General features: G+C 35.4%; 1 protein-coding gene across 4 annotated transcripts in view; it reads right to left on the bottom strand.

Annotated features, from left to right (window-relative positions):
* The window catches only part of LOC121320385 (protocadherin Fat 1-like), a 71,556-nt gene extending 50,018 nt beyond the window's left edge, over window positions 1-21,538 (bottom strand). For 3 of the 4 annotated variants that reach the window (XM_041258688.1, XM_041258664.1, XM_041258679.1), the window contains exons 1-3: window positions 19,781-19,868; window positions 13,813-17,104; window positions 1,179-1,493 (exon numbers count right to left, since the gene is read on the bottom strand). In XM_041258688.1, coding sequence (XP_041114622.1) covers window positions 1,179-1,493; window positions 13,813-17,074 — 3,577 coding nt within the window. In that variant the 5' untranslated portion in view covers window positions 17,075-17,104; window positions 19,781-19,868. Of the gene's footprint in view, window positions 1-1,178; window positions 1,494-13,812; window positions 17,105-19,780; window positions 19,869-21,415 lie in introns of those variants that run through there. The other variant, XM_041258672.1, reaches the window with a different exon arrangement.
* Between the last annotated feature and the right edge of the window lie 1,913 nt (window positions 21,539-23,451).

Genomic DNA, 23,451 nt, shown 5'->3' with positions numbered 1-23,451 from the left:
TTACTTACTGTATTCTAAATGTTGCTGTTATTTGAAATTGATCTTATTTTCTACTAATTGTACTGTACTTTATAACTGCTCTTATATATAATGTGGTATTCTGTAATGCGATTTCTTATATGATACTTTGTACTGTGATATTTCGTAACAATTGTAAGTCGCCCTGGATAAGGGCGTCTGTTAAGAAATAAACAACAACATAAACAAACATACAATTTTAGGTAACAAGAAACCTCCACTTCTAAAAGAAAAAAAAAAAAACTAAATGTTTAAAAAAGGAACAATACCTTTCTTCTGCAAAAAAAACAAACAAAAAAAAAAAAAAACAAAGCTATATTAAAAGAAATGTTTCCCATTTTTGGCTTTCATTCAAATTCTTTATCAGTCTTCAGCTTAATTTAAATACTGTAGGTTTCCTATGTGTGGTCTGAATCACCCGAGCAGGAAATATCATTATGAAAAACAGGGCAGCATTAGAGTATAATTTGATTACGCTCAGCAAAGCCTCTGAAATCTCCAGGACACACCCTAATCTACTTAATCCACACCAGACAAAAAAAAAAATAGTTAGAATTCTGTTACATGAATCCTCTAAAGCCTGTGGGCAACTACAATATAGACTTAATTGTCTAAAAATGAATTCTGATTATTTAAAATCAGTAAGGAACATAAAAAATATATCCTAGTACTGTGCCTAACATATGTACAAGCCAGTTCTGATTTTAATATTCAATGAATCCCTATTAAATGCAACCATAATAAGAAGAGGTGATCCATATGAGTGTGTAATGCATAAAACATGTGCAAGATGCATACAGAAACTCACACCGTTAAATTCAAGTTCCACTGAAAGATTACAAGGTCTTTTTACTTCAACAAACAGTGAAAGGTATTTCATAAATACATGTATGTTTCAGTAAACCATTAAATTAAAAAAAAAAAAAAAAAAAAAATCATTTTGTTAATGTTATAAAATTGTAAATATGTAGCCTTTATGTAAGCTTTTTAAAAGTAAATTCCATTACAGCTGTCAAAATATGTTCATCTCAGAATATGCATTTATTCTGCAGGAATTTATTTATTTTAGCATGACAGGTTATTGAAATGTATTTATGCTAAACATATATATTACAAAAAATAGAGAGAAAGTGTTACAAAAAAACAGAGAGAGTGCTTACCAGTTTTGGGATTGATAAAAAAAAATCCCTGAGGGTTTCCACTTGTAATCTTATATGTTAGTTTGTCACTGGATCTTGAGTCTGGGTCATAAGCTTCAATATGGATGACAGGCGTATCCGTAGGGGAGTTCTCCAGAACTTCTGGGTAATAGACAGGCTCTGATGCCTGTGGGGCATTATCATTAACATCCTGAACCTCTATGTAAACCTCAATGAAAGAAAAGAGAGGAACAACCCCTTGATCCGAGGCATAAACTGTCAACCAATAGTGGGGAGTAGTCTCATGATCCAAAAGCTCTTCTGTTCTTATGATACCTGCAAAAAGAAAACATAATCGTGTTTTAACCCTCCCATCAGTAAAATAGACTCTTAAAAGTGCATTAGAACATTAGAAATCCTAATAAATTGCTTTATTTTTATAATAAATATTGTGTTTGAGTCATAGTATGGCAAATCAATGTTATATTGGTTAAAACGTAAGCCTCAAAAATAAAAGAAGAAATAAAAAATAAATAAAAGCTGTGGATGCAGTGGTATTCTGCAGCACAAAGGGCAGTTAAAAGATATCTTTTATAAAGACAAGGTCTATAAACACAGTTATATCCTATAATGCAATTAGATCAATCACAGTTGTTCCAAAGATATCTTTTCAATTTTGTAGGAAGACCGACGCCAGGGCTGCATTTACTTTCCCCAACGGGAAAAATTTCATTTCTTTAAAAGGGAACCAAATAAGTATGTGCAAATTCAGTTGGTGTTGAGATCCATAAGTAAGTAATGCAAGTTTCCATAAATAAATTGATGCTCTTAGAGTGCATTATTTTTTGGCCTAGAGTAACAACCAAGTTTAAAAAAAATAGTTAGAACCTATAACATTATGTCCTATAAGGCATTTGTTTATCCCATGCATAGCAGCATAATGACTGACTTCAATTTAAGATCATAATTACGGACACTTAACAATAAACTTTTGTAAATCTTAAGATTAAACTGGTAAATGTCTGAAAAGCAATCTATTTCTTCATAATTCCAGGCACTTAACACCTTACTTGGTAAATGTCAGTTTCCGGTAAACCTTAAGATTTACCAGATTCTAACTTTTACTGTAACATATATAAAATTTGGCAATTGAAGCAAATTAAAAAGCCACAAAGATTATGAACTGTCAAAAGGTGGTTATGTTTTGTAATATCCAGTGCATCCTCTATATTCACTTTTCATACTGCTGCAAGACTACTTGGAATATGGGTATTTAGTCTTCAGAAATCCATGAATTAAATGAGTTAAACAGAATGTAATGTAGCACAAACATTGTAAATTCAATATACAAACAAACAGTATAAAATTAGATAGCTTCTCAAATATATTTCACATTTTTTGTTAGGAAAACAAAACAAACAAAAAAAAACTTCCTGGACATCAAATCATAAAGCTGCACACTGCTATTTAACCCAAAACACTCTTGTTAACCTTGTAAAACAGCCAAAGCCAACTCTGAACTAATGCTGTTAACTTCTGTCAAAAGTCTCTGCATTCCACAGCCTCTGCTGGCTTCATGCTTCCATAAACTTCAATTCTTCCAATATAAGCAAAATAGCTGAAATTGCAATGCTATGGAAAGCTTGCAATCTGAAATCTGAGCTCCTAAAATGATTATGGTTTGTATTAATAAAACCCTTTTTTTTTTTTTTTTATTAAATCTCACTGGTCAACCACAGAGAACTCTGTTACATAAACCATGTCTAAAACAAATTTAAATTCTAAGGAGGTTAACACTGGTTAATCTATAGGGTAGTGCATAAACTACATATCATCTTAAGGTTAAGACAGTATTTACATGAACAAAAGCTTTTCTACTCTCAGATCATTTAGTATGGTTCATGTTTTCCTTCCAAAAGAAATAAAGGTATAAGGAAGTTAACAGGTTAATCCATATTAAAATCTCACTTTTTCTCAAAGTAAACACAGTATTGTGTGAAAAATACAGACTGAAATGTATTGGTGAAAATACTACATACTGTCATATGAACTACAGCTAAATTAAAAAGCAAATCATTTGCATGGGCTAATTTCATTCCACAATTGTTTTATGAACTTACAACAGGGAAAAGATAAGGTGGGTTTTCACTAACAACTTTCATGTGTAGGTGAGATACTCAGTGGGTTTGTCAGATTAGGAAGATGTGCAATTATGGGGAATAGCTAAATCTGAATATTGACACTTTATAGAGTTAAAGAAATCTACAGATTCTATAACTTCAAAGTAACAAATAAATAAATAATATAATTAATGCTGGGATGAAGACAGGATTTTCATGTTCGGATATTCTCTCAATTTAAATATCTGTTTGTTTTCAAAACGTAATAACATTCATTATATTGCACAGAACGCAGGCAGAGACAGCATAGCATCAGAGGCAGGAGATGTGGCCCCTGTGTGTGCGTACCTTTATTTTAAAGCAAGACGTTACAATATGTAACAGGTTAAAGTAGAAAAATATCCCAGGATAGAATACATTGTGAGGGCCTTACTTTACTCCAGCGAATTAAATACAAAACAAAAGGATGCCAAATAGCAGTTCAAGTTAAAACATCCATCCATTATCATTAACCGCTTAATCCTTTACAGGGTCGTGGTGAGCCGAAGCCTAACCCGGCAGACAGAGCGCAAGGCAAGACTACACCCTTGGTGGGATGCCAATCCATTGCAAGGGCACCACACACTCACACAAAGGACAATTTAGAATGACCAATCAACCTGAACAGCATGTCTTTGGACTGTGGAAGGAAACCGCAGTACCCGGAGAAAACCCACGCAGACACGAGGAGAACATGCAAACTCCACACAGACAGACCCCTAGGCCGGAATCAAACCCAGGACCCTGGTACTGTGAGGCAGCAGCGCTAACTTCCATGCCACCGTGCCATCCATAGTTAAAACATAAGTTGAGACAGCATTTTATTTATTATTTATCATTCCAGTAAACAGTTGCCATAGACACGTTTTCATAAAGTAATAACATGAGGTTTACTTGTGCCTTTTTGTAGCTGAACAAGCAAACAAAAACTGAAATTTAACTTTAAAAACATTTTAAATAAAACAAAAACTTGGAAATGGCATTGTAAAATGAAGGGGAAAACACTCACTGCTTTGGTTCTTGTTTATTACATTCCACATAAAGTCGGAACAAAAAAATCTATAATATATAAAATCTACATAATAAATCACTACACAACATTTGCAGCAAGTTGGGCACTGTTTAAGCGAGGCATTTCAAAGTGACGTGCTTGCCTTCTCTGTCCCATGAGATTCTGACTCAAGTAGCAAAAAGCATTTTGGCACAGATGGCTTTCCAGAGAGATCACTATGCGTGAGCATAATCTGGTTTATTTTTTATGTCTAAAACTTTAAAACAGCTGCTGTGTTGATCCTGTGTTTCCTTTTTAGGTTTTTTTTTGTAATACATATATTAAATCTCAACTCACACAGAGCTCTTTTTCATTAGCCATTTTTGAAACTGTTCTGGTGAGGCGGGAAATAAGTGGAAGATAACTTTGTCGTTTCTAGTGAATACGAACATTTGATATTTGTACCTGAATATATGTCCAAAATATTTATTTGAATATTCTGATACTTGTCCCAGCGCTAATTAATATTATACAGTAATCCCTTGCCAACCGCAGGGGTTACGTTCTTGAAAACCCCCGTGGTTGGCAAAACCACGGTTGGTAAATACTAGAGCTTACGGGAAACAGGGGGTTAGGTTCTCCACGGCCGTGGTTACACTTATCAAAGCTTATCTAAGTTGCATTTTCCTTCACCAAACACAAACGAAAAACACAGTAACATAAAAACAATGTAAATACTATAACATACTGTGTAATGTAACATGTAAAACGTTATAAAATTATAACTCAATAAAAAGTAATGTTTTATTTACCTTGAATCCTTAGAGTTCAAAATCAAGGTGTTGTTGACTGGTGACAATTAAGCTAAGTTATCACGAGCAATGAGACCGCATGCGCATACTACTATGACTAGTACACGAGACAAAGCGAGAGATGATGCTGGTGCTGGCATGGGGTGATGCTGCTGAGATGGGAGCGCGCAAGAATACACAAGATCTGTGTGGAAGCAAATGCGTCATATGTTTCAGTGCAAAACCATGTATACACAAATCTATATGCCGCGGTTGGCAAATTGGTATACAAAAGGAAAACCGTGTATACATGAATTCCGCAGCTGGCGAGGGATTACTGTAAATATAATTTTTTTGATGGAATTATTGTCTTTAAAACAAAGGTCTGAGCACTCATCATATCATCCTCTCGTATTTACAATTTGGGTCAAAATCAAGACATTCGAGTGAGATTGAAACCAATATAAAAATATAAGGTGGCAAAACCAGTTTGACAGAGGGGAAAATGACAGTCTTCTCTCTCTCCTTTGGAAACATGCTTCTCCCCCTTCCTCTAAAGAGATCACTGCCATAAGTGACTGCCAGCATTTTCCCAATTGATTTTAAATGAATAGAATACATTTCTGCTCAAATAACAAACATTTACCATAATGTATATTTGAGTAAATCGAGTTTGAGTACTTTAAATCACCCACTGTGAACAGGGCGATACAAACACAACATGCTTGATGGAACTGCCGTAGAGTTTAGCCCATTACTTCCAGTTCAAGAAATATTTTGAGACAAGCCCAGACAGCTCCTATTGTCATCCCACTGAATGTTATTTTAACAGTTCCAGTGTATGTCTGTCAGCTATGCTGTTATACATGTCAAAATCTCAGTTTTAACGTTGTGCTATTATTCAAGAGCAGTTACCTCCTATCCTTTGGGATTTTACATTATCATCATTATTTTATAAAGACTAAAGCCAGTTTGTTTTTACTTAGGGAGAGTATAAAAAAAATAGCCTAAATGATAAAACGACAAATTAAAAAAAAAAAAAAAAAAAAAAACACACAACACAGGATTTTAAGAGAATCTATCAATAAATGCCTTCTTTTAGACATGCACGTTGTTGAAAAATGTGTAATACTCCAAAAGCACCGACATTTCACTGCCCCTACATCTTTAACCCTTTGTGGTCCTATGTTGGATCAGGTCCCACATTACAGTTTACCCTTTCCAGTCCAATGTCAGACCCTGTCCGACATCATCAAAAAGACATCAAGTACAGGTCAAGTCGTTTTTTTCTCCGGAAAACCTTTCAATGGCCGAGTGAGACTAGTAGGACTTGAATGAAATAAATAAATAAAAATAAATAAAAGGGCATATCTCATAGCCCCATCCACTACAGAGGTAACATAGACTTAAAGGAGGTAGCTGCTTCTGCATCCAGCACTCAAAGAATTTCACAGACATTTGCAGAGCTTTTTGAGATGATACAGTAATAAAACAATGGCTTGGATCGCATTATTGAGGAGTTTGGTGATAAAATATGTGATCAGAAGAGGATTTATCAGTATGCATGTCTATAAAGAGGTATGTGAAAAATACAGCAAACAAAAGGTGGGGCTTGGCTGGAGATACAGTAGTGTCCTTTTGCGATTCAATGCCTTTGAAACTGTTTTACTCTGAAAAAACAAACACTTTAAACAGTGTGTGAAAATAAATTGGACCTGACAAGCACTGAATAAATGGACTGTAATGAGTTAACCATAATCTTCAGACCAGTGACTTGCAGAAAGTTCATGTTTAAAGTAATGACAAAAGAAACACAACAGCCATCCAGCAAGTAAGGCAAGTATCCCTGGAAGTAAAAGGATTTAATGGTCTGGGAAAACAACAAGCTTTAACTCAGGAAAGTGTGTTTTGCATTTCGCACCCCACAATCAACTTTAATCTACTGCACATTCCTAGCCTGGTTACTCAGGCAACACTGAAGCAAAGTCCATTTTGAGTCATGCGTTTTGAGTGTTCTTAAAAGTCACACTTCTGGCTTGAGCTCGGAATATAAAAGAAAACTTTGGCTGGGCGGTCCTTTGGTACTATCAATCTCCTAGGAAGCAAGCAAGGCCAGTTTGGATTTTTGCAGCCAAACCCAGAAAGACAATCAATTCAACACATACCAACCTTATCTAGTATCACTAAGAATCAGCCTACTGCTCTCATTCACAAAAGGAAGGGCACTGCAAGTGCATTTGCATTTGATGAGGGCAAACTGCTGGCAAAACTGTGTTGCTACATGTCAAAGTATTTTATTTGATTTCACAATGAAACATTTATAAAATCACAGCCTCTGTATGATATAGAAATACAAATGTATAGCATATCTGTGGAATCATTACAGCTTTATAAATTGTTAGCTTTCATAAAGTTTGAAAGACAGAAAACATTTTTGGCATTTCAAATTTAGACCCCAGCATGACCCAAAAATCATCAGTTACTTTGGGTTCATTGCAATTGAGAAATCTTAAGCTGCTTAGTTTGTTGCAATTGGTATTAACTGATGTACTAATTTAGTACCGTCCTCTGTACTAACCACGGGTTCATCCCCAATTAGTACGCTCCTTTCAGTTTGTTGCAATTGACCCATTGTGATTAGGGTTCAATTCACAATAATTCAGTAGGGGTGGTTTTATATTTTTCCATGCATGTTTGTTTTAAATCCACAATAACATTTAACTCATTTGATTGTCATACAATACGTGAAATATATACATTAACGAAAATAAGTAATAAGGTTTCACTATTGATATATAGATGAGGTCATACAAATTTCTGTTAAATTTGTATAAAAAGATATCACATTTTAACAAATATAATTTATAAACAGGGTGGTAAGGTAAAGTTAACCACTATGATTAAATGAGAAAAAAATAAATAGTCGAACGATTTTGTCTGTAGCATACATTAACGAATAATTTCATGTAAAATGTAGCTTTTAATAAAGATTCTGACAACATTTTCTACAGTTTACAGTTTTATGGTAAGAAATATAAAACGACGAAGATCAGCCATTCAGATAGAAAATGCCAACTGCCGAAATTTACTTTTTTCACGGTCTACCAATTTCCTGTGACACCGTAATAAACAGGAAAGCAATTTCCTATCTTTAATGTACAGTACCTTGCCGTCATTATTAGTGTAGTATAAAAGTCAATGTAACAATACAAAAGACCAAGATTAGCGTTTCACCAAACACACAGCCATACATTAAGAATTGTCATTACCAAGCCATTACATAAGAAAGGACTAACTGATCCAAACACAGCAGTATGAAAGTAAACAATTGTGAACACTCCTCCTTTAAACATTCAAGAACAAAATACGTCCACTACAGTTTAACAAAAAACTGAAGCATCAGAACCTACAAATAAAGCCCTTTAAAACAGATCAATTCTAAAGCTAGCACCGTACACCCCCGCTTTCTTCTCAGGAAAGACTACACGAACATCCCTCTCTTAATTAATCTCTTTTGACATTACATAGTGTCAGTGTTCCAGCAGTAAACTGTAGTTTTGAGGTTTTCATGGCCATTTAAGAATTCTACACTATATTCAAGCAACATCAATAATAAATAGCTCTAGTAAAATAGAGCACATCAATATGGGCTTTTAAAAGAACAGGCTCCAGATAACTTCTTCCAAATGGCAGAGCAGTCAACCTTCAAAGTAAGTGGTAAATATTATCTTGTAATTTCCACATTCCTCTCAGCTAACCACGTTTTTTGACCTCACGGTCTGCCACGTAGCTTGAAAAAAGTAAATAAATAAATACCACTCAACACACAAAAACGAGGAAAACAGATGCATTTTGCCTTAAACTAAAGACCCATAGAAAATTCAATAACTGAATGAAATGCTGTTTGCCAACTAAAAGCCACAGTGGCTTCTGGCAGCTAACATCATTATTTACTCCTTTTTTATGTTGTTGCCCATAAAGCTATGTCTTGGTGGGAGGTAATCTTGAGACCACATGTGGTAATCTCATACCCTTCTCCAAATTCCCTGTAGGCTGTGCTCCTAACAATTGGGTTCAATGCATAACAATCCCACACTGAAAGTCATAATGAAAGGGTGGGGTTGTGGGGAAAGACAATGTTTGCACATCTATTTACTTGTTCCTAGTTTAATTTTCAATATCGTAATCAGCATTTTAACAATCTTTTTTTTTTTTTTTTTTAAAGTGTTTAAATAGAAAATAATGGTTCTATTTAAAACTATAAACCAACGGTCAATCCTCACCACAGAAATAAATCATTTTACTAAGTATGTAGATAAAGTCAAGAAATGGTGCAGTGTGACTATAGGACCTAAATAATGTATCGAATGTTTTCTTGGGGTATTGGTGCTTCTGTTGTGTCATCAACAGATGGCACAGGAAAGAACATTTTACAAGCATGCTCAACCTCTCAATGAATTTAAAACAATGAGGGCTTTCCCAAAGATAGATTAACAATTTGTTGTTATCCATTGGGATACCTTGTCTGGTGTCATTTTTTGTATAGCACTAATACAAGACCAACAGAGAATATTGAACCATACTTGAATAAATCCTGTCTACTGTACTGTAAATATTTTTTAAAAATAAGATACATTTAATGTCTAATTGTACCCAGTGTTCACAACTAAATACAGATTTAATAAAATCTAGTTGGATTCTTTATCATTTGGGTGACCCAGTTAAATCTGTGGCAAACATTGCATCTTCTCTTAAAATGTGGCACACAAACAACAAAAAAACCTTAAGTGTACTTCTTAAATAGTGTCAAACTGGTTACACATCTCTGTCAGGCAATGTTCCAGTTGTGGAACAAACTGTATAGCTCAGTTATCTACCAACATACATTTACAAATGCATCTGTAATTTTAAAAAAGGACCAAAGAAAACCAGTTAATGATTGAGGTATCAAAAACAAAAATACACCCGTTCTAGCAAGTTTGCCCTTTACTGCTCATTTTCAATTAGTTTATCTTGCAGTCATGTCGTACCAATGTAAAGCGTAGACAGACAACACAAATGCAGTCTACATGTGGCATCTGTGTTACACTCAGTGTGTGGTTACGGTGTTTTTAATAAAAAAATTTTTTTTCGTGAAAACGCGTAATATTATATATATATATATATATTATATATATAAATATATATATTATATATATATATATATATATAAATATTAATTAAATGACGTTAGCCATCATCATTCACACTGGTGTTTTATCGAAAAATAAGCTGCTTTTGGAGACGAGTAGTGACACTCATCGTGAGAGGTAACGAACTGTGAGACGAGCACTGCACATCAAAATTTGCCCACGTGACGTGAAGTTTTAACCAGCACTCCATTTCTTTGTACCTCTTTACACTTTTTCCACCGTGGTTTTTCACAGTGAATGTATGTTTAAACTGCGGATAGTTTGTATGCAAACATGTAACGTACAAATGAAAGTTCCACCAAAAATGTAATTACATATTTGCTATAAACGTTTGTCCTAGTCGTCCGATGTCCATACAGCTCTAAAAAATATATTAAAGTCAGTATTTCGGTAATAGAATAGATAACTATTGGATGACCAGCCGATAAAGTTACATTTCCAACTTTATACTCACTTAAAATATGGGCAGTCTGGTTACAAAAACTTTTAAGTGCATCATCTACAGGGTTCTTCATTTATATAAAGCATTGATTGTGAAACAAGTTTACTGTAGTTTTTTCTCCTGCAACCTGATTGAAACTAAATCTCAACGACTAGTAGCAAAAATGTTATAACCTGTTTTGCAAATAGTTCCCTCTTAATTACATTTCAATTAAATCAATTTAACTTCACTCTCTGTTTGCGTTCTGTTTGAATAAAAAATAAGCAGCTGTCTTTTTTTACATTATCAATTAAACAGAATCATAATCTCAAACAAGTTACGGGAGAAAAAACTACAGTAAACTTGTTTCACAATCAACACTTTTCCAAGAGTTTAACTGAACAGTCAGCTTTAAAAAAACACATCACATAATCAAAAAAAAAAAAAAAAAAAAAAGAAAACAAAAAGCCCTTATCTAGAACCACCCATGATGGTACACAGTGATCTTGACACTGGAAATCCTTTTTTCTTTCACTGGAGTAATGTTTATTTCACAGCAATACAGCAAGGGCTGGAAAATGTTTGGAGGACCATTCATTGCCTATCTGGTTTGATTCCAAGACAACTAGCATTGGAAACAGAAATTTCAAGCATGCCGTTGTGACAGCTGGCCCATCTGCTGCAGTCATCAAGTAGTTCCTGATGTAAAATTGGGTGGAATTTATGGACTTTGTTCTTTCCCAAATTGTCACAATTCACTTAACACAGGCTATTAATCAGGATTCATTGAGATCCTCCTTCCTTTTGATTTAAGTACCTTCTGATGTTCCCCCTCTTTACTTCAACCCTTCAGCCATGCCCCTTGTTTTTAAGTACTGTAGTTTAATCCCTTTGCTACAAAGCTAGTCATCTCAGTGTGCCATTCATTTCTAAACCTGTAGATCATTCAAAACCCTGCTGTCAGTTACCTTGTATTTAATGCATGTAACTTCAATGTTGTTTGGCTTCTTATAGACCAAGCTGTTACTACAAGACCTTTGTCCTGGCTTGGCCCCCTATTAAATGTTGTCTGCTTACAAGTCACAGAGCAGAACCTCTTGACCCTCTTGTTTGAGGGTGCTCACCCTAAGGATATCAAGTATGCCAAGCGACTGCTTATTAAATGCTAAACATATTTCCTTTTAGCAAAGCGAGACAATCACAGCAATATTACTGTGCAATGTTTGGGGGCTATTTTTCTATTAATGAAAATCAATATATCTGTGTTTAGTGTAAACTAAAAACACTTCTGTTGTATCTTTTACGGATGGACAGATACCAACACTAGAAATCACATTTCATAAAATCTCTCTCTCTACATTGCGTTGCAAAAGTATTCAGACCCCTGACCAATTATCTCATATTACTGAATTACAAATGGTACATTGAAATTTCGTTGTTTGATATTTTATTTTTAAACACTGAAACTCAGAATCAATTATTGTAAGGTGACATTGGTTTTATGTTGGAAATATTTCTAAGAAAAATAAAAAACTGAAATATCTTGCTTGCATAAGTATTCAACCCCTGTGCCGTGGAAGCTCCCAGTTTGCACCAATGAAAGAAATTGCCCAAACAAGGACACAATTACCTTACCATTGGCCTCCACCTGTGAACCATTAAAGTTGCTGTCACATTTTTTGGATAAAAACCCCACTGTTGAAGGATCATTGGTAAGGCTGTGAATCTGAAGGAAAATGAAGACCAAAGAGCATTCTACAGAAGTTAGAGATGAAGTAATACAAATGCATAGATTAGAAAGGGTACAAAATAATATCCAAGTGTTTGGATATCCCGGTGAGCACAGTTGGATCAGTAATCAGGAAGTGGAAGCTGCATCACACCACCCAGGCACTGCCAGGAAAAGGCCGTCCCTCAAAACTCAGCGCTCAAACAAGAAGGAGACTTGTGAGAGAAGCCACAGAGAGGCCAACAATCACTTTGAAGGAGCTACAGAGTTCAGTGGCTGGGAGTGGAATAATGGTGCACCAGTCAACCATATCAAGAGCTCTGCATAACACTGGCCTGTATGGGAGGGTGGCAAGAAAGAAGCCGTTACTCAAAAAGTACCATCTGGAAGCACATCTGGAGTTTGCCAGATGAGACCAAGATAGAGCTTTCTGGCCAAAATTCAAAGCACTATGTGTGGCGCAAACCTAACACTGCCCATGCCTCAAGACACACCATCCCTACAGTGAAGTATGGTGGTTGCAGCATCATGCTGTGGGAATGCTTCCCATCAGCAAGGACTGGGTATGTTGTTACAATTGAAGGAAGAATGGATGGAGCAAAATACAGGAAAATACTGCAAGAAAATCTGCTTCAGTCTGCTGAAAAACTGAAGCTTGGGATGAAATTCACCTTTCAGCAGGACAATAATCCCAAGCACAAGGCCAAAAAAACATTGGAGTGGCTCAAGAACAAAAAGGTGAATGTCCTACAGTGGCCAGTCAAAGTCCTGATCTCGATCCCTTTGAGAATCTGTGGCACTATTTGAAAATTGAGGTCCACAAGCATAGTCCAACCAAACTGGAGCAAATCTACCAAGAAGAATGGGCCAAAATCACTCCGACACTGTGTGCAAAGCTGGTACGTACTTATCCCAAAAGACTTAAAGCTGTTATTGCAGCGAAAGGTGGCTCTACCAAATATTAACGTGTGGGTGTTGAAAACTTATGCAAATAAGACATTTCAGTTTTTTATTTTTCTTAAAAATATTTCCCAACATAAAACCAATGTCACCTTACAATAATTGATTTTGAGTTTGAGTGTTTTAAAATAAAATATCGAACAGAACGAAATTTCAATGTACCATTTGTAATTCAGTAATATGACAGATTTGGTCAGAGGTCTGAATACTTTTGCAAGGCACTGTGTATATATATATATATATATATATATATATATATATATATATATATATATATATATATATATAATATATATATATCACACACACACACACAAATGTGGTTGTTTGAAAGAAAAAAGTGAATACACAGGGTTTATAAAAGACAGAAAAGCAGACTTAAATAAACAAATAAAAATGGACCAAATCTTACCACTTTCTTCATCAATCTTGAAGACACCCAAGCCAGACCCATCTCTTATGGAGTAGCGGATTTCCCCATCTCTACCTTTGTCTTCATCCTGAGCAGTTACTTTCATTACAGATGTACCAATTGGTGCATCTTCTTTTACAGAACCCTTATCGACAAAAGAAGGGAACCATGGGGCAAATAAATTCTCATTTATGTCCACTATCTCAACCTCAATGTAACAGGTGGAGGACAATGATACAGGCTTGCCTTTGTCCTTGGCCCTTGCTGTTAGGTTATAAATCTGCCTCTTCTCAAAATCCAGATTCTGCACAATACGTAGAGCTCCACTCAGTTTATCTACATCAAAGCTTCCATCTCCATTGTCGATCAGACTATATCGCACCTGACTCGACTGTCCTAAATCAGAATCATGTGCCTCCAACCACATGATTACAGTGCCAATGGGCAGGTCTTCTCGTACTTTCACATGATAATTTGAAGGAATAAACCTGGGTGGATTGTCATTGACATCTTCCAAAGTCACTTTGATTAATACAGTTGAAAGTAGCTGTGGCTCTTCCACAGCTTGATCTCTAGCCACAATCTTCAAAAGATATGAAGGATGCACTTCTCGATCCAATGGGTGTATAACTTTCACAACTCCTGTCTCATTATTAATAGCAAATGTATCTGTATCTGCAAGTAACGAATACCTGACTTCTCCATTTAGACCTAAATCTTTATCTGCTGCTTCAATGTGAATAACATCACTGCCCGGTTCTTTATTTTCACTTATTTCAACTGAGTAACTATCCAAAAGAAACTTGGGCATGTTATCATTTGTATCCAAGATATTTACATCCAAAAGACAGAAAGCAGATTTCTGAGGTATTCCCAGGTCATACACTGTGATATTTAGAGTGTAGTGGTTAGTTGTTTCTCTGTCAAGTGGAGAATATACCATTAGCCATCCAGTTTCCATCTCCACAACAAAACGACTGTCAGTATCTCCTCCTGAAATTACATAATTCAATTTTCCATTGAAACCACTATCAGAATCTGTGGCGCTAATAAGTATAATCCTGGCACCTACTGGAAGATCTTCCTTTACTTCAATTACACTGGGGAAGGAGTCAGAAAATTGTGGGGCATAACGGTTATCTGAATGTATATCTAAGAAATGATCTTCAGGTTCAACATGGCTGTGAAGCAGAGTTGTCTGGAGAAGCTTTTCAGCCAGCATTTTGGCAACACCAGTATCAACACAATGTAACTGAACAGGTTTCCGACTAGTTATCACAGTGATGTTAATGACCATTGGCATTGCAACATTTTCTCCATCATTAGCTGTAATTTGTAGACTGCGGAATGAGACCTTTGCACCATCGCCATCAGTTAGAGGCTGCTTCAGAGAAAGCACGCCAGAGTTTGAGTTTAGCTCAAAGAGGTCTAGGTCATTTCCAGCCTGCATTTCATATCGTACCAGTTGTAACTCATCAGCATCAATAGCAGACACAGCAGTTATTTGCTCACCGACTCCAAGATCCCGAGGGATGGTCACTTCACAGTCAATCTTCTCAAACAGTGGCTTGTTGTCATTCAAGTTGTTCAGAGTAATAATTACTGAAACCTCAGCTTCACGGCGATATGGCGAACCCCAGTCAGAGGCCCGAATTCTTAAACTATAAATCCTTGGCATCAACTCATAATCCAAATCCTTTGTGGTACTGATAACCCCAGTAAAATAATCAATAAGAAAAGGCTGTGGGTTAAGATTGGCAATGCTGTAGGTCACATAACCATTTTCTCCATCATCTAGATCACTGGCACTTACAGTTAAAACACTGGTACCCACTGGCACATGTTCATCGACAGAGGCCTGATAAGATGTCTTGTGAAACTCGGGTGCATTGTTATTCATGTCTAAAACATCAACTACAACTTTTGTTGTTGCCTTTCTATCACTGGTCATAACTTCCAGCTCAAATCGTGGTGCATATTCTGCTTGTATTGGTCCAGCAGTTGTAATTAGGCCAGTGACAGGATTTAAAGCAAATCTTTTCTGGTCTGGGTTGTGTCTGAAAACATACTTTAACTGAGGGTAATTTGGCACTGCTTTTACCATAACAACAGGGGTATGCAGAGGTGCAAATTCACTAAGATTGACTCTGTACATACTTCTTTCAAATGCAGGAGGCCCTGATCTAAACTGTGGAGATGTCACATGAACTACCTTTGCTGAGGAAAACTGGGGTGGACTGCCTTTATCCTTGGCCTGTAAAGTAAGATTATATCCAAACGGTTGACTGTCCCAGTCAACTTCTCCGGCTCCTTTTATTTTGTATTCTCTACTGCCAGGGCTGGATCTCACTGCTTTAAACTGCTGAAGAGAATCCCCTGCTACAATGCTTAATGAAGCTATTTCCCCATTTGGTCCATGATCATTGTCTTCCACCGTTACAATTGCATATGTAGGATCCTTATCAGTGTCTGACGGAACCAGTGTGACAGCTGTGATGACAGGTGCATACTCGTTGGCTTGTTCTACACGAACAGTCAGCTTAGCCATGCTACTAATACCACTACTACCATACAGTTTCATTCCACGGTCCACTGCAAAGATTTCCATCTCATACTGCTTAGTCTCAGAGTAATCCAGTTTACCTGTCAGTGTTATAACACCACTGGTTGGGTGAATGGCAAAAAAGTCTGTACGATCTCTAAAACTGTAGTAAAATTCTCCATTGGTTCCAATATCTGCATCAGTAGCAGTGACTCTGGCAATACTGGTTCTTAATACTGTGTTTTCAGGCAGGGAAACACTATAGGAGGTTGGTGAAAATAGAGGTCTCAGGTCATTTGTATCAAGAACCTGTACTTTAACTTTTGTGCGTGATTCAGCATTGGTGCTTTTTTCAACTGCTTTGATGGTCAGCATGTAGTGGTCTTTTACTTCCCTATTAAGGATAGCAGTACTCCCTCCTTTGGTCCTTATACGCAAGAAACAGAAATCGCCCAGGGTGTAATCTTCAGCCTTAAACAAGTTTTCATTATCTCCAGAAACTATTTTATACCGAATTTCCCAGGATGGGTGTGTAATGTAAACACCCATTTTCACTGGGCTTTGCAAGTAGGTTTTGGCTGCAGAGTTCTCATATATAGTGGCATTATAAAGCAAGTGGGAAAACTGCATGGGCCTGGATTGCTCCATCCTTTGGTTTCCTGTACAGCTGCTAAGAATCTGCAACAGAATTGAAAGCAGCACAGCTGAGTGTTTCCCCATAGTGGCACAATGAATTTTTCACCAAACCTCCTAAAATAGAAGGAAAAAAAGAGGGACATTTTAATATTTTGTAGTCAAACACAGTGCATTTACGTTTCATTTAGAACCCAATTACAAACAACTATCAGTCATTTCTGCCCAGGCAATACATGTAGGTACTTTTTTACTTTTCACTGCTTGTCCACAGTAGACAACTGCAATTATTTTTTTTATTTTTTTTTAAAAAACCATAACTGCATTTTTATGTTCAAAACAGGCTTTTGGTTCAAGTTTCAAAACAGATTTTTACTGTGCTTTTCATATCATCAAACAAATGATGTGAAGTCAACATCTTATTTAAGCAACAGAGATGTTTCTATGAGGCAAAGTCACTCATTCTGTAAATGTTGCTTTTATATAATGGTGATTGCAATACAAAATGGATCATTAATGCTGAATTCCATATAGAATGATTCAAGCAAAGTTCTTAAGCAAGAAAAGAAATAAAGTTACTAGAATCCTCAGTTATATTTCTCTGCTATAGGTATTTGTTCATTATTGCAGTATGCAAGTACATGCATAACATTTCAATATTTTAATTTAACCGTTTAGTATATTGTACTAGAATCTTCTTTCTCACTCACCACTAATTATCTACAGATACAGTATAACAGTATAATACGCAAAGTGGCAGTTTTAAGTGACAACTGATGGGCATGTATAGTGTAGTTCCTGTTTTCTTTTTTATTTTACTTTATCAATAAAGACGTATGCATTTTTAAATGTGTCCATTTAGTTGGCCTACCATACAAACATCAACCTACTGATTTGCAAAAGATTTTTAGAGTTTCAGCAACACTTATGTGATTTTACTGTGATAATCCATAGAATGAATTCTTCTAAATATCCTGCCTAATCTTTGGGGGCTCAATCTTCCTGCCTCAGCCTTAACACATCACCCTTTCCTGATTTACTAAAACCAACCAACCAACCTGAAAAACAGACCTGTTACTCCAAACAGGTGCAAGCATACACTGAATTACTAGAGGAGTAACCTGAAACTAGTTTTGTCTCTGTATTATTTGAAACAAAATTTTAAAAATGGTCTCTCTGTCAGTATTACCATTTTAAAATGTCTGCTCACTTTTAGGTTAGATACCTGCTGTCTTTGTATGCTTCACTGTATCTTTGAAAACAATGGGTAATGTAATACCAATGCCTTACCAACTACAGATTTTGGAATAAGTATCTCATAACAGAAGTATTCCAATTTGAAACATGACAAATCTTAGTGAAACACGGGCAAGAAAAAAAAAATAGCCATATGCTTGAAATTACATCAATTTAATTGTTTACCTCCAGTGCAAGGTAAATTAAATGCAGGTAATGTCTTAGTGTCAGTAAATGTTAAACCCATTACTGATGACATGTGGATAACAACTGTACTGTCTATCTTAAAGACAACATTTTTAATGTATTTGTATCGTTTTTACGTCATAAATACAGTAAGAGAGCCATCAAGAAACTGACATCTCAGAAGTGTCCCTTAAAACAGTAAATAGTTTATATTCGTTAATAGTTAAAGTGTTTGTTATAGAAAGCATGTGGGCAGAGTTAATAAGTTAAACTTCCTTTGTCTCATAAGTCAGTTAGTTGCCACTTTAGTAGCTTTCAGAAATTAGTAAAACTTTCGTTCAATTCATTATTTCTTCACATTTCTTTACTTTTAGGCTATTTCAGAAAGCTCGCTGTGTGAATACATGTATTTTCACCTCTACATATACTTCTACACCTCTAAAGTTAATTGGTCTTGGGGAAAAATATGATACGTCAACTAAAACCTTGCGCCGAGAGAGAACTCCGTTGCTCTCCTTTGCAAGACACCAACATCCTCGACTAAGTATTCACGCCTTCAGGGCAAATATTTGCAAATACTTTTTTTTTTCTCTCCAAACGGGCTTAAGTATCGCTATGCGTTGTTCTAATACAAATCTGACTAAAACATAATACTACCCAAAGGTTTAATAGGTATGTAACATTAGGGAATAATTTTCAAGGGAGATGAAAAAAAAAAAACACCGATTTTGCCTCCCCGTAAACCAGTTAAGCAGGCACCACTGTAACATATACTTTTTCGGTAGCTATAGTCTATAGTAGTACGCAGACATAATGAACGTGTATAAATTAAATAGAAAAAACAGGCTTAATTAAATCCAAAAAATTGCATTTAACACAACAAGATATACCTAAAATCACTACACAAGAATGCAAAACTAACACACATAGCATATACATATCCGTGATTAGCACATCATTTCTATTCAGTCCACGTACTAGTCGCCGCTACCATGAATGAGCAAAGCAGACTGGACACATACATTATTCTAAAAAAAAAGAACAAAAAAAAAAAAAAAAAAAAACCGTCCGATTCTAATCAAATAAAAACAAACACAGGGAAATTTAAGCAACTCCTCCCTTTATCTAAAATATTAAATATTTTGTTTTAAAAAGGTTTTTTTTTTTTTCTTTCAGACTTTCAAAACTTTGGGGACAATGTCTGCAAGGCGAGAAACATTCATGTTTTAAAACTACAAAGCAAGTTCTACCTAGGCAAGCCACAAAGAGAATCTATAGCGCCCCTTATCCACGACCTAAACTTTTGTAAACACTCGGAAACTCGCGAAGAAAAGAAAAGTACATTTAAAAACAAAGCAACCAATTACGCACCCTTTCCAACATTAATTTCTTCGATTTGGAGGTGTATTGGCTAGTGTGCAGTATCCAAAATGCAGCATGGTCATCACTACCCCTTCCCTCTGTGTCTACCTCGTTCTCTCACTATTTGCTTTCGTATCTCTCCGCGCTGTGCTGTGTACCGCCCGGATCTACTTACAATTGGCATGAAGATTAACTAGCAACTGCTCTGGTCTCTTTCAAGATAGTTATACTTGAAAGTACTGCTTCTTACCTAGTGCTGCAGAACGGTTTAAATGTTACATACAGTACACTTAAATTTGCACTATCGATAATTAAACTGGAGAAATGTATAGTAAACGTTGCAAGGGCATATATATATATAATATTTATCATATATATACTATATATACGTATATAATAATATATATATATATATATATATATAGATATAGATATCTTTGCTGGTGAGTTCATGTAGTCAAAATAACGTAAGAATGATTTCATTTAGCCACATAATATAAACATACTATGTTGTATAAAACATAGGCATCATTTCTTTCGGTGTTTCCAGATGCAGCGCTTTTACTGCATTAGTCTTCTGTGGATACATGAAAGCAGTGGTCAGAGAACTGGATTAGACTGCGGAGTTCTAAAAAGCAATCTGTTAATTGTTCTGCGCCTCCCACCTAGGACTGTCCGCTGAAGGCTTCATAATTACATCAGAATCGTTATAAAACCTAAAGACTGTATTTTATTGATTTATTTTAATTAATAAAATACACAAATACAAATGTGTAGTACTATTAGTACTAGTATGCTATATATTGTGCAAATTAACGCCTCAAACTACTACTTTTGATAATAAATGTCTTACCTATTTTAAAACTCCTTAAAATATGTTAATAGTCTAATTATGTCTTGTTCAGCTCCACAGAAGACTCAGTAAGGACGAAGATATGGAACATGGCACAAGGAATACAAAAATTACACCTCTACAGAATAAAATAATGCTTTATGTGGATGTGCAATTGCTACATTACGCTTAATTTGGCTATACAAAATATTGTTGTTTCTCTAAAAGTTTTTGTTTTTCAGCGATGGCAAAACTAATACATAATGACCCTATTAAACCTATGTGTATGCATTTGATGAAATAGTGCAAGCAAATAATCACTTTAAGATGAATCATTATACAGTGTGGGGTGTAACTCGTTTGACAAAACGTCAATAGTATCACAAATGTAGTTTTTAAACGTACTGTTTCTGATGAAAATGTATTGTGTGTACTGTTACTGATCAGATTCCATACTACTTCTGTAGGCACAGATGGCGCTGTCCCTCAACTCAATGCTGCACAGAAATCATTATTTTACGAACCAAAAATCTGACTATCCATATTCACATATTCGTGTTGTTAGAATTTGAATACTTTAAAACTGAGTCATTTTCAAAAATTACAAGTTTTGAGTTATATTTTAATTTGGCCTACATTAAGGTGTACTGTATCATTCACAATTTTCACCACACACATAACAGCAGACAAAAACATGCAGTTTCCCCCGACACATAAAACCTTTTTTTCTTCTTTTTTTATTTGTATAACTAGGTAAAATAAAGGGAAGCATGTTTAAAATAGAATGCAACTACATTTGCATTGTGACTTACCAGACCAGCAGGACCGCAAGCTTCTGATCTTAAGTTACAACAGGTCAGATATATCCCAAGCAAATTATGTTGACAGGCATTTCTTTAATAAATTAAGCAACATCTAACATGAAATCAGGTGCATGGAATTCCAGTCATATTTCCAACGCTTGCGAAGAAACCCATCCGCCAACCCCAAACCCCCCAACCCCCAACCCCCCCACCCCCCCCCCCCCCAAAAAAATAAATAAAAAATTACATATATATATATATATATATATATATATATATATATATATATATATATATATATATATATATATATTTCAGTAAACCTGTGGGAAAATTAGAATCCGGTTGTTTCACTGTGAGCTTCACTAACTCTAGCAGCACTGTAAGTAGCTGCTCTTTGGAATGCCTGAGCTCTGGTATCTGTGATGTAATGAATCCCTAACTCGAGTAAAGTCAGCTCTTGCTTTAAATTTAAGGCAATGTTAAATACTCTTGTTAAGGGCAGACAATAAAACGAATAATACATTGTAACGCAGTACAATTTATAAATTAAGATAAAATAGTACCCAGAATATATTTCTTTACTATTCTTAAAAAAAAAAAAAAAAAATTGCAACGTGGGGGGAGCTATAGCCTACTGTACTTCTATTGAAGTTAAAATTGAGTAAAACGAGGAGTAAAAAAGCAGAACACTTTAATCTAAAAAAAATAATTAAAAAGATCCATACTGAGAATGTAAGGAGTAATAAATTAATTTCAATGTAAATGCATTTGAAAAGCAGATATTTGCTTAGTAATTTTAATTCCCTGGACTCGGGTTTTAAAACAATTGTAGAAATTCAAAGGCTATCAAGCCATGAAACATACTGGCTGCTAAGCTCCCCAGTTTCATTACACACTTTTAAGTCTGTGTCACTATATTACAGACATCTCCTATTTAAAAAAAATCAAAACAATCTTTGAAAAGCATTTTCCTGGGAGTTCAATTGAAGAGCCATTGATGGAACACAACAGAGAGTTCTATAGAATGTGTTGGATATGGGACCGAACAGTAATAAATAGAGCTATAATGATGCTTCATATGTAGACCCTTAATCATATTACTTTCACTACACCATGAAGAAGCTGTACTTTTGGAGAAAATGCTACCGAGAAAATGTCTGTTGTTTTTGTACTGAAGGGTCATTTAAAATGAATGTGACAGTTCTGTTATAAAGTACATGTACACACCATTTTCTTTGTGCAGAGATTAAATACTTGCCTCTTGATTCACTTTGTCACGGTAATCAAATAATGGGAGGATTCAGGTAGGAAATAGAAAGTCACATGACTGTGTTAAGGTGACTCGATGTTCATAGATAAGACATGTTGAGGTCGATATATATATATATATATACACACACACACACACACACACACACACGTTCTTCAAAGTACTAGTTTGAAAGGAATAATATGCTGTACGATATATACCTTAATAATTAAAATTGTCTGAATAAAACAATATCTGTAAAGTCCTTTTCATTCATTTAAATCTGATTAAATTGAAACCCTCCTTTAACAACACAACACCCTTGTAAACCACTGTAATGGGTTGATATGTTAATTATGCTGAGGTAGGGCAATGTAGAATGTGAACTGTTGACCATGTGCTTGACTTAAAGGTGAATTCCAAAATAGTAACAGATAAGGTTTTATTTATATTTGGATGCTGGTGTGTTTAGTTTAGTTATTTGTAGCACACTAGAAATCCTCTTTATTGACCCCCACCCCTACCCCTACCCCTACCCCTACCCCTACCCCTACCCTAAAACTATCTTAGAAAGTCTAAGTTAGTACCACCTAACTTAGTATACACTACAAATGTTATGATATACCTCTTAAACAGTAATAATAATAATAATAATAATAATAACAAAAAGCTAAATACAATGGATGATTCCATTAGCAACAGAACCATTTATATTTCTGAGTTTGACAAAACTACAAAACAATACATTGTTCCACAGTCTGCAAGTGACAGACCCATAGGGTGATCAGAGTGG

The sequence above is a fragment of the Polyodon spathula genome, chromosome 1 (assembly GCF_017654505.1).
Source record: "Polyodon spathula isolate WHYD16114869_AA chromosome 1, ASM1765450v1, whole genome shotgun sequence".
NCBI classification, from domain to species: domain Eukaryota; kingdom Metazoa; phylum Chordata; class Actinopteri; order Acipenseriformes; family Polyodontidae; genus Polyodon; species Polyodon spathula.
Note: the sequence above shows the minus strand (reverse complement) of the source record. Positions and strands in the feature narration are given on the sequence as shown.